This window comes from Osmia bicornis, chromosome 5 (genome assembly GCF_907164935.1).
Source record: "Osmia bicornis bicornis chromosome 5, iOsmBic2.1, whole genome shotgun sequence".
NCBI classification, from domain to species: domain Eukaryota; kingdom Metazoa; phylum Arthropoda; class Insecta; order Hymenoptera; family Megachilidae; genus Osmia; species Osmia bicornis.
This window is the reverse complement of record NC_060220.1, coordinates 944,479-954,120: the sequence shown is the minus strand read 5'-3', so window position 1 is coordinate 954,120 and position 9,642 is coordinate 944,479. Positions and strand designations below refer to the sequence as shown.

Genomic DNA, 9,642 nt, shown 5'->3' with positions numbered 1-9,642 from the left:
GGTGGCAGCTGGGGCATCCTCCTCGAAGGATTACCACCCTTAGCCGAACATCCTGGTATCATATATATTTTTACACCAAAAGCTTTAAGACATTATGCAGTTCATTTAATACATAACGTGAAATTTTACCTATATAAATGGTAAGCATTTTAAGTTTAACAAAACATGTTGAATACAATGCAATTGGGTCTATAAATCATTTTCATTTTACTCATCGATCTTATATTACCGATGAACTGTGAGATAATTAATAAAGTCTTGAAGCAGAACAAACAACGACTTTCTGTATTTACCAAATGGATTGGAATAAATAATTAGGGCGACTAAGGGGAACTCCATCACTCTTAGTCAGTCGATGATCGTCACATAAGCTGACTTTTAGGTGATATCGTGCACGATTAGAAAGATACTCGCGCATTGGGGGAGTAAACTGCGAAATGGAACCGAGAAACTGATTACTTCTTATCCGAGAAGAAATTTTGCGCAGATACAAACTATCATTGCATACTGATCCGAATAAAGAGATTCAAGTTCCTGGGTAATTGTAACAATCGAACCAAATGTATCCAGGAACAAGGAATAATTTTAAGGAATAAGCAGCAGGAAAGTGAAAAGTTTATTTTCATATACTTTCTTGTTTCTCTCGTTATTATTTTCTATGTAATCTATTAGAAAAAGCCTTTTTATTCGTTCTTCAGTTATGAAAACACTAGTATCAAAATGTTTGATAAAAGCATTCCTGTAACAAGATCCGGTCATCGCGAGACGAAGAAGATCGCATAACACTTACAAGAGTGCAGACGCACTTACATCACCGTTTACATATCCGTGCTTCTTAGAATTTCCCCTATCAAACCGTTTCCCCTTCCCCGCTTTAATCCAAATCCTCAGGCTTCTTCGACGGTTCGCATAAGTAAGCTGAAGAAGAGAAAGAAGACGAGAGAAAGAGGTGTTTTGGTGGGAGTCAACGATTCAACCTACCAGGATTATCATCCAGCATTAGTTAACAGTCGTAAAGAGGATCCCGAAGAAATGGGAATGATGCGGCTGATCTTTGTTATCCTAATTTGTTTCTCGGGCACGGTGTTCTCGAAATACTATGTAAGTAATGAAATATTTAATTAATAAACACAAAAAATTTCTAAATGATTATATTAATATTTAAAATACATGTATAGGTATTTGTTATTTTAAAATAGTTCAACTCTATTGTAATGCTAATTAAATATGCAATTTATATGTATATACGTGTAAATAATAATTTATGAATTTTTGTAATTAATGAAATTCACTCGACTCCGCAGTAAGTGGTTGGAAGAAAGATTTGGAGATCAAAGTTCATAAGATAAGTTGATAGGAAACAGCTTGACCCATTTCCAATTTCTCTGTTTAATACTTTTCCTTTCAGAAAGTTTATCGTTTCGTAACTTTCTTAAAAAAAATGATAAATAAACTTAATGAAATTATAACAATTTCCCCATCCAATATTTTATTACTTATTTGCAGGAGAAGAGACGTTTCGATCGTTCCATCGAAGCTAATTCCGAACCATCAGTTGTAAAGAAACGATGGATATTTACTGATTCCGAAACGGTAATAAATAACTTTCCCTTCAAAAGTTATATAAATAAATGATATTTATTTCTAACTCGTTCACAGCATTATAGAGCGTACAAAGACAAAAAAGAAAACAACTGTTATTTGGAGAAGTTAGATGACAATGTTGTTTCAGAAGAATATCCAAATACTAAGTTCCAACAACGAAATCAAGTTTCAAAAACATTTTATGTGTCTGATGAAGCCTTGACAAAATTAGAGGTACCATGATGCAGTTATTGTAGAATCTACATTTTAGTTCTTCACTAATATTTCCAATTTATTTTGTAGGCATGGCAACTTGCAGGGGGTAGAATAGTTGACTTTTGTCGGGGTCGTAAGATTATTCTATTACAAAACACCATACCGATTCCTGAGAAAACCGTTGATCCCTTTTTTAATATGCTTCCATATGATGAAAACGATATCGCGACAAGAAGAGTAGCCGACATAGTTTTAACGCCTCTGATAAATAGAGCTAAAAGACAAATCGAGCTTGAAAAACGGCAAGAGCTTAATAAGTATTTTAATCAACAACGTTCAAGACGCCAAGCACAACAACCGCAAGGAAAATTTCGAGGACAAACTCAATCTCAGTACTTGAGTATTGGTACCGATGATCAAAAAGAAGGTAAAGCTGAAGCTGAAGCTACTCAACAATCTTCTCGTTCAGTCGTTAGTGAGTATTTCAAACACCTTTCTATTATGTCATTACATGATTTAATGATTTACACGATTGAAATTTGTTTCAAGGTGGAAGTCGGGGTATGGGACAAGCGCAAAGTATGTCATTTGGTAGTATCGGGTGCGAAGATTGTTCTAAATATACTAGCGAAAGTGCACCAGATAGATATATTCAACATCCAGGCACTGGCACTGGTTATGCTAGAACTTCTCTACCAAAACAAGACGGTAAGATTCAATAAAACATTCTTGATTGACCGAATCGAATAGAAAATTTCGTCCCTATCAATATAATTGTTCTTGATACTTCAACAGGAACTACTTACCCTCATGACCTTACACCAAGTACTTTAATAAAAGATGGAAGAAGACCTTATTCAGGTGGTGTATCTTATCCTGTGGTACCTGGAAGTGTACCAGGTACTACAGGAACTGGAGGCGGTACAGTTTATCCCGGTGGTATACCTGGTACTACATCCGGAGGTGGCACAGTTTATCCTGTAGGTGTACCTGGCACAACATCTACCGATGGCGGTACAGTTTATCCTGGAGGTGTACCTGGTTCTACAACTGGAGGTGGTACAGTTTATCCTGGAGGTGTACCTGGTTCTACAACTCGAGGTGGTACAGTTTATCCTGGAGGTGTACCTGGTACGACAACAGATGGTGGTGTAGTTTATCCCGGTAGAGTACCTGGCACTACAACAACTGGTGGTGGTACAGTTTATCCTGGAGGTGTACCTGGTACGACAACAGATGGTGGTGTAGTTTATCCCGGTAGAGTACCTGGTACTACAACAACTGGTGGTGGTACAGTTTATCCTGGAGGTATACCTGGTACTACAACTGGTGGTGGCGTGGTTTATCCTGGTGGTGTACCTGGTACCACAACTGGTGGTGGCGTGGTTTATCCTGGAGGTATACCTGGTACCACAACTGGTGGTGGTGTAATTTATCCTGGTGGTGTACCTGGTACCACAACTGGTGGTGGTGTAATTTATCCTGGGGGTGTACCTGATACTAGAACTGGTGGTGGTGTCGTTTATCCTGGAGGTATACCTGGTACTACAACTGGTGGTGGTGTGGTTTATCCTGGAGGTGTACCTGGTACTACAACTGGTGGTGGTGTGGTTTATCCTGGAGGTGTACCTGGTACTACAACTGGTGGTGGTGTCGTTTATCCTGGTAGAGTACCTGGTACTACAACGACTGGTGGTGGTACAGTTTATCCTGGAGGTATACCTGGTACTACAACTGGTGGTGGCGTGGTTTATCCTGGCACTATACCTGGTATCACAAGTACTGGTGGTGTAGTGTACCCCGGTAGCACAGGAGGGCAAATAGAATCGAAATCCGTTGCAGATGCTACTGCAATATATCGTAATGGACAGATTCCTGGAGCTAAATTTCCAGGTGAAGTAATGTACCCTACTGTTGATGGAGGCGGTATAAATGGAGATAGAATTAGATACCCTGGTGTACCAGGACCTGGTACTGTGCCTAGTGATACTGCAGATCAACGTACTGTAACTGGCTATCCTGATGGTACTTCATTACCACCTGGTCAATTAAGGGAAACTGTACCAGGATCACAAACATTAGGTACAGTATCAAAAGGAGGTAGCACTTATACTGGAGGTACTATACCAACGAGTGTAGGTACTGCAAACTTATACCCAGGAACTGCTGGACAACAAATAGATACTCATGCAATAATTCCTTCTGGTTATCCTCAACAAGGACAATATCCTGCATATCCACAACAAGGACAATATCCTGCTTATCCACAACAAGGACAATATCCTGCTTATCCGCAACAAGGCCAATATCCTGCTTATCCACAAGGACAATATCCTGGTACTGTAACATGGCAAAATGGTGAAAAACCAATTGCTCAGCAATATCCAAGTGAAGGACAAAATATCAGACAATATCCAGAATCACAATATCCATCTAAAGTAGGACTCGCAACGAATGCTGGAGAAACTTCTCAATATTATCAGCAACCAGGTACTCTTCCATCTGGAGAAGATGATAACTCGAATTCTCAGGCATCTAGCATTGTAAAACAAACTGATGCAGGTACTCAAGCAAGTGCATCAGCCCAGGGAAAATTTGGGCAAGGCACAGCACAATCTCAAGTAACAGGTACATATAGTGGTTCTGGATCGTTTTCAGCTCAAGCTGGTAGTACTGATGTTAATAAAAGTGCTCAAACTGAAATTAATGGTGGTAAAGAGAGTGTTACAAGTAATGCTCAAGGAACAGGTGGTTATGGAAAAAGTCAAGCACAGGTTCAGTTAGATTCAGAATCTGGTGCTACATCAACAGGTGCACAAAGCAGTGGTTGGAATCATGGTACGAATTCTCAAGTACAAGCAAGTTCAAAAGGAGGAATGGCAGATGCTCAAGCAAACGGCGAAGGAAGTACTTCGAGTCAAGCACAGATTGGTTTTCAACCATATCTTAAGACGGATGAAAAAGTTGAAAGACACGCAAAACCTTACCGCGGAGGTGGAACAGCCTCCGCTCAAAGTGGAACGCACAGAGGACAATCTCAATCTCAGTTAGAAGGATCCTTTCAATATGGAATTACTTATACCGGTGCTGCACAAGCAGGATCAGGATCTGGTGCAGCAGCTTCTAGAAAACCATTCAACTTTAATCTAACAGATACTGAACCATTTAAGCTATTCAAACCATCTTACATTCCGCAAATTGTGAAAAATAATAATAGCGAAACAGGAAATATATCTTCTGACACTGATTATGAATACAATCAAGATAAACTTCAGCAAGGTCTACAGACAAGTTCTAGTTCCCAGAAAGCAGTTTTCATTAAACAACCGACAAATGAAAATTCAAAAAATGTAGGTAACACACAAACTCAATTTAATACAGAATCGCAAACAGATGATATGTTAGATGATTATAAAGACTATGATGCTGAAGAAGATGATTGGGAAGAACGAAACATTAATCATCAATCACAAGCGGTACATCTTGCAACTGGAAATCAATATGATATTCATGTAAAGCAAGATACGAACACAGCACAGGTTGGTGATATGCTTCAACCTGGACAGTCAGTATCAGGATACACTATACCGCCTGGTTTCCGTGGCAGAGTAACATCCGTAGCTGGTAGCGAAACTATTGCCCACGGTGATGGGAAATCTCAATCTCAATCAATTTCTCTAGTTCCAGTAGAGCCGAATGTTAGCCACGGGAATAAATCGCCTATTTCAGAAACCAGATCACTTAAAACTAATCGTGAAAGACTAGCTGAAGATTATGTTTCGTCCAACATAGAAAATTCAAAACCTACAGCTAATATACCAATGAAACCAAGTTATTACACAGTAACGAACAGTGTTGCTGGTAAAATTGATGGTAGTAGAAATTCACCAAGGAAGTATGAACATCGTTATTATACTAAAAGTTCAACATGTGGTTATTTTACATTTTCTTGTAATATCGTATATGGTTCTAATGGAAGAACAAAAATTTGTAAACCAAAAATGCCAACAAACCCAGATGGTACACCTATGAAATGTTAGACAATTGTTATTAACTTTGAATCGTCATATTATGTTTATAAAAACTTTTATTTTCTTCATAGATTACTATATACCATACTAATATTACAGAGATAATTTTTATTACAATTTAGATCATTCTTCTTTCTTTTTTTTTCCATTAATATGAACATTATGAACATTCATACATTTTATGAATATAATCATACTTCTATTATCTTTTTCATACACACGTACTGCATCTCATTTTTATCAAGGTACGTGTACTAAGTGTACATTATTAATTTGATAATGCTACATGAGCTTTTAGTATTTATCTTTTTTTTATCAATAAAATACACGTTAAACAAATAAAAAATTCTGTTTCCTACTCTCCTTCATTAATGAATAACATCCAATAATAAATATACATTGAATATTTTCTTAACGTCTACTACAAATGTAAATTTAAATAGATAAGAATTACTATGTGACGTAGACATAAATACACTTACAATTTGTTACTTTTTTTATATTACAAACATTTATAATAGAGCAAAAATTTTAATTATAAATATCAGGTATCATTGAACATCTCTCATCTAAATAATGATCTAATTATACCAGTCTTTAGGTAACAGGTAAACTTTGTAATTACATATACATATTAAGTTATATACATTACTTATATACATACAATAAACACGTTTAAAATATATGTAATATATTGGAATGTAAACTTTTTACACATAAGAAAATATTCAAAGTCTTATTCACAAATTTGTTTAGATAAAAAATATTTAAAAAAATAATATATACAATAAAAAAATGATATAAAGCTGAAAGAAACAGACAGTGATTTTTCATTATTCGAAATTATTATATAAATAATACTTATACCGGGTGTTCAGCTACAGGTGGGCATCTTTTGAAAGAGTGGTAGCTGGAATGATTCTAAACAATTTTTTCCTTTGCCAAAATGCTCGTTAATGCTTAGTTTTTGAATTATTAATTAAAAACACCGGGCAATCACAGCGCGCGTAGTGCGCAGACTCGGCCGCGTAGTGCGCAGACTCAGCCGCGTAGTGCGCAGACTCGGCCGCTCAGTGTCGGCTGCGAACCGAGTTTGACGCGGTGCCGAGTAGTTTGTTCGCGATCACGGTCGAGTTCGGTCTTGTAGAGACACTCTCGTGATTAAACCCGCGCATTATGTGTGCTCTGATTGGTCAGTGTTTTTCATGAATTATTCAAAAACTAAGCCTCAACAAGTATTTTGATGAAGAATATTCATAATCAATTCAGCTATCACCCCTTCAAAGAATGCCTACCTGTAGCCGGACACCTCGTATATTAATAGCGTTCTTTTAAAGTAAAAGGTATTGTTAACCAAATTGGTAATATATATCTTAGAACATAAAAAAATGCTTTTTACATTCCAAGTACCATAATCATCGCTCAAATTAAATATAATGTTATTATTGAAATGAGTGAATACTAGGCTTGTTGAGATTCATACTCTGAAACAGTATTTATAAGATAGAATTATAAAATCGAATATATCAAATTTATTAAAATGTAAAAACCTACCATTTGTTAATTTATCATCATTTATACATAATTTTGCTTCAACAGCTTGTCCCATTCCTACATCAACTGAGTAAGAATCAGTACTGATAACAAATTAATTGTCAGTATAAGTTCCACAATTTAAGTAGGAAAATGTAAATGTTACAAAACTATTGACAAGTATTAAATTTATTTACCTATTTCGAAAATGTTCCAATTGCACATTAGCAGATTCTAATTGCTCTAGAAGATCCTCATTTGCTCGTTGTAATTTACGAACACTATTAGCTGCAGCATCTACCTCATCCTGAGCTGAAGCTAATTCCTTCTTCAACTCTTCTACTCTTGCTCTTACTCTCTTTACCTCTGCTTCGTATTGTTCTGATCTTCTCATAGCGTGCGAGAGTTCTGTAGTTTTTTCCTCCAGCGATTTTTTTAATATTGTCTAAGAAATACAAATATGTATTAAGAATATGTTTATTAAGTTTTCATTAAAATGTTGGTATATAATACAAACCACGTTTCTAACTAAGAACTCTTGTTGCAACTGTCTGGTATCACTGTCAGATGTGGAAACTGGACGTGATCGTCGTAACTCTATTCTTTCTTGTAAATCGTGTAACTCATTGCGAAGTTGTTTATTTTCTCTTTCTAAAGAAATTTTTTCTGTTTCTAGACGTTCTCGTTTTCCCCATTCGGCAGCATTTTCAGCCTGAAGCTTTTCTAGCTGAAATCATACAATTAAAAAAACATTTAAATTTTTTTAATTATTTCTGTAATTATATATCCATAAAAATTACTTCAGCTCTAAGTTCGCATAAACGACGATTCATTCCTTCTCTACTTGAAGCTTGATCAATTATATCAGCTTGCACGTCACTAAGTTCGAATTGAAATCGTTCTTTTAATTCAAGTAGTTCTTTTATAGCTTCATCTTTACTTTCCACTAGTTCTCCACATTGTTTTCTTAGTTGTACCACTTCTGCTTTTAATTTTTCCATACCACGGTGTAAAGAATTTTTCTCTCTAAAAACAAAATTAAACACTTGTTTATTGTACAAAATTTATGCACATAAACGAACACTAAACATTCTTACTCTCTTTCTGTAGATATAGTTTTTGTAGCTTCATCTAATTTATACTGAAGTGTTAATATTTTTTGTGCATAAGATTCATCTGTAGATGTTTGTAACGAAGATTGATTTTTCTCTACATTATCTTCTACAGAACTTGCATCTGTAACCAGTCTTGCAATATCTTTATCTAATGAATTAATAGGACTTTCTTTATATAATTCTACAGCATGCTTTGGCACTGCACCTTGTAGTACATATTCTTCAATATCTCTATCTGGTAAAATAGTATGACCTCCTAAACATACATTAGATTCTTCAAGTGAAGATTTGCAAGTAAGTAAATCCTTCTGAGTATTTACACGTTCACTTTGTTCTACATTATTGTAAAATTTGATTAATTCATCTATACCTAATGTATTTCTTAACTGTGGATCTGATTCTAAAACAGTAAAAATTTGTTGATCAAATTGTCCAGCATGTTTTAACAGTATCATATGTATCTTTTCCATTTCTTTTTTTAATTGATCATTTTGTAATTCAAGTTCCTGGCACTCGTGTTTATAACTGTTTGCATCCTTTACAGCAATCTCTAACTTTGCTCTAAATATCTTTGCCTCCTCCCTTGCCATATTCCTCTCATTACGTACTTTACTCCATTTTTCACGCCAATTAGCAGTACAATCTGACCACCATCTCATTGTCTTTTCCATTTGAGCTGCTCGTGCTCGTGCTTCTTCAAGTTCCCTTTGTCGTAAAGCCTAAAAATATTATAGATATATTAAAGTATCTCATTGTAGTAATATGTCATAATCTATGTTACAGTAATCACCTCTTTGGTTTCCCACTCACTGTCCACATAGCGTGACGAAGATGGTACGTTAACACCATCATGTTCTCTTATATATCGTCGAGAAGATGTTCCACTAGCTGTAGATTGTGCCATAATAAGTAAAAAAGTAACCTATAATACTACTTTGTTATGAATGAAACTCGTCGCATACGGCTTATTTCTTTCGAATGAAAAAATTACTCATATATCATTCGATTTCAATATCTTATTTACACTTTCATTCATATCATATTCAAAATAATAGCAATCTAAATATAATTTCTCTAAAATTTTGATCTTCGTAGATCTCATACATTCATTTAAGCTGACATTTGTATTATCTGTATATAAACATACATATATATATACGTAT

The 9,642-nt window shown here is 35.5% G+C and overlaps 2 protein-coding genes across 5 annotated transcripts; one reads left to right on the top strand and one right to left on the bottom strand.

Moving 5' to 3' along the window:
- Positions 1-29: 29 nt before the first annotated feature.
- Positions 30-5,854, top strand: LOC114882615 (mucin-19-like). Of its 2 annotated transcripts, XM_029199483.2 has the most exons (7): positions 30-1,101; positions 1,507-1,593; positions 1,660-1,818; positions 1,888-2,275; positions 2,350-2,508; positions 2,596-2,901; positions 2,995-5,854. In XM_029199483.2, the coding sequence occupies exons 1-7, from the start codon at positions 1,033-1,035 to the stop codon at positions 5,838-5,840; spliced, it is 4,014 nt and encodes a 1,337-aa protein (XP_029055316.2). In that variant the 5' UTR covers positions 30-1,032; the 3' UTR covers positions 5,841-5,854. The 2 variants fall into 2 exon arrangements, with proteins under 2 accessions (XP_029055316.2, XP_029055314.2); XM_029199481.2 differs by having other exon boundaries at positions 2,596-5,854.
- An 82-nt stretch (positions 5,855-5,936) lies between these two features.
- LOC114882629 (coiled-coil domain-containing protein 102A) lies at positions 5,937-9,612 on the bottom strand. 3 transcript variants are annotated; one of them, XM_029199499.2, is made up of 7 exons: positions 9,270-9,612; positions 8,850-9,198; positions 8,462-8,735; positions 8,165-8,390; positions 7,882-8,091; positions 7,562-7,809; positions 5,937-7,468 (listed from the first exon to the last, which is right to left on the bottom strand). In XM_029199499.2, the coding sequence occupies exons 1-7, from the start codon at positions 9,381-9,383 to the stop codon at positions 7,309-7,311; spliced, it is 1,581 nt and encodes a 526-aa protein (XP_029055332.1). In that variant the 5' UTR covers positions 9,384-9,612; the 3' UTR covers positions 5,937-7,308. The 3 variants fall into 3 exon arrangements, with proteins under 3 accessions (XP_029055332.1, XP_029055331.1, XP_029055330.1); XM_029199498.2 differs by having other exon boundaries at positions 5,937-7,315; positions 7,386-7,468; positions 8,462-9,198; positions 9,270-9,611; XM_029199497.2 differs by having other exon boundaries at positions 8,462-9,198.
- Between the last annotated feature and the right edge of the window lie 30 nt (positions 9,613-9,642).

Coding starts and splice junctions, on each gene's coding strand:
- LOC114882615 (XM_029199481.2), top strand. CDS start 1,033: ATGGGAATGATGCGGCTGATCTTTGTTATCCTAATTTGTTTCTCGGGC. Junction 1,819..1,887: donor AAGCCTTGACAAAATTAGAG/GTACCATGATGC, acceptor TTTATTTTGTAG/GCATGGCAACTTGCAGGGGG. Junction 2,276..2,349: donor ATCTTCTCGTTCAGTCGTTA/GTGAGTATTTCA, acceptor ATTTGTTTCAAG/GTGGAAGTCGGGGTATGGGA.
- LOC114882629 (XM_029199497.2), bottom strand. CDS start 9,383: ATGGCACAATCTACAGCTAGTGGAACATCTTCTCGACGATATATAAGA. Junction 7,810..7,881: donor AGTTCTTAGTTAGAAACGTG/GTTTGTATTATA, acceptor TGTATTTCTTAG/ACAATATTAAAAAAATCGCT. Junction 7,469..7,561: donor TTGGAACATTTTCGAAATAG/GTAAATAAATTT, acceptor ATTTGTTATCAG/TACTGATTCTTACTCAGTTG.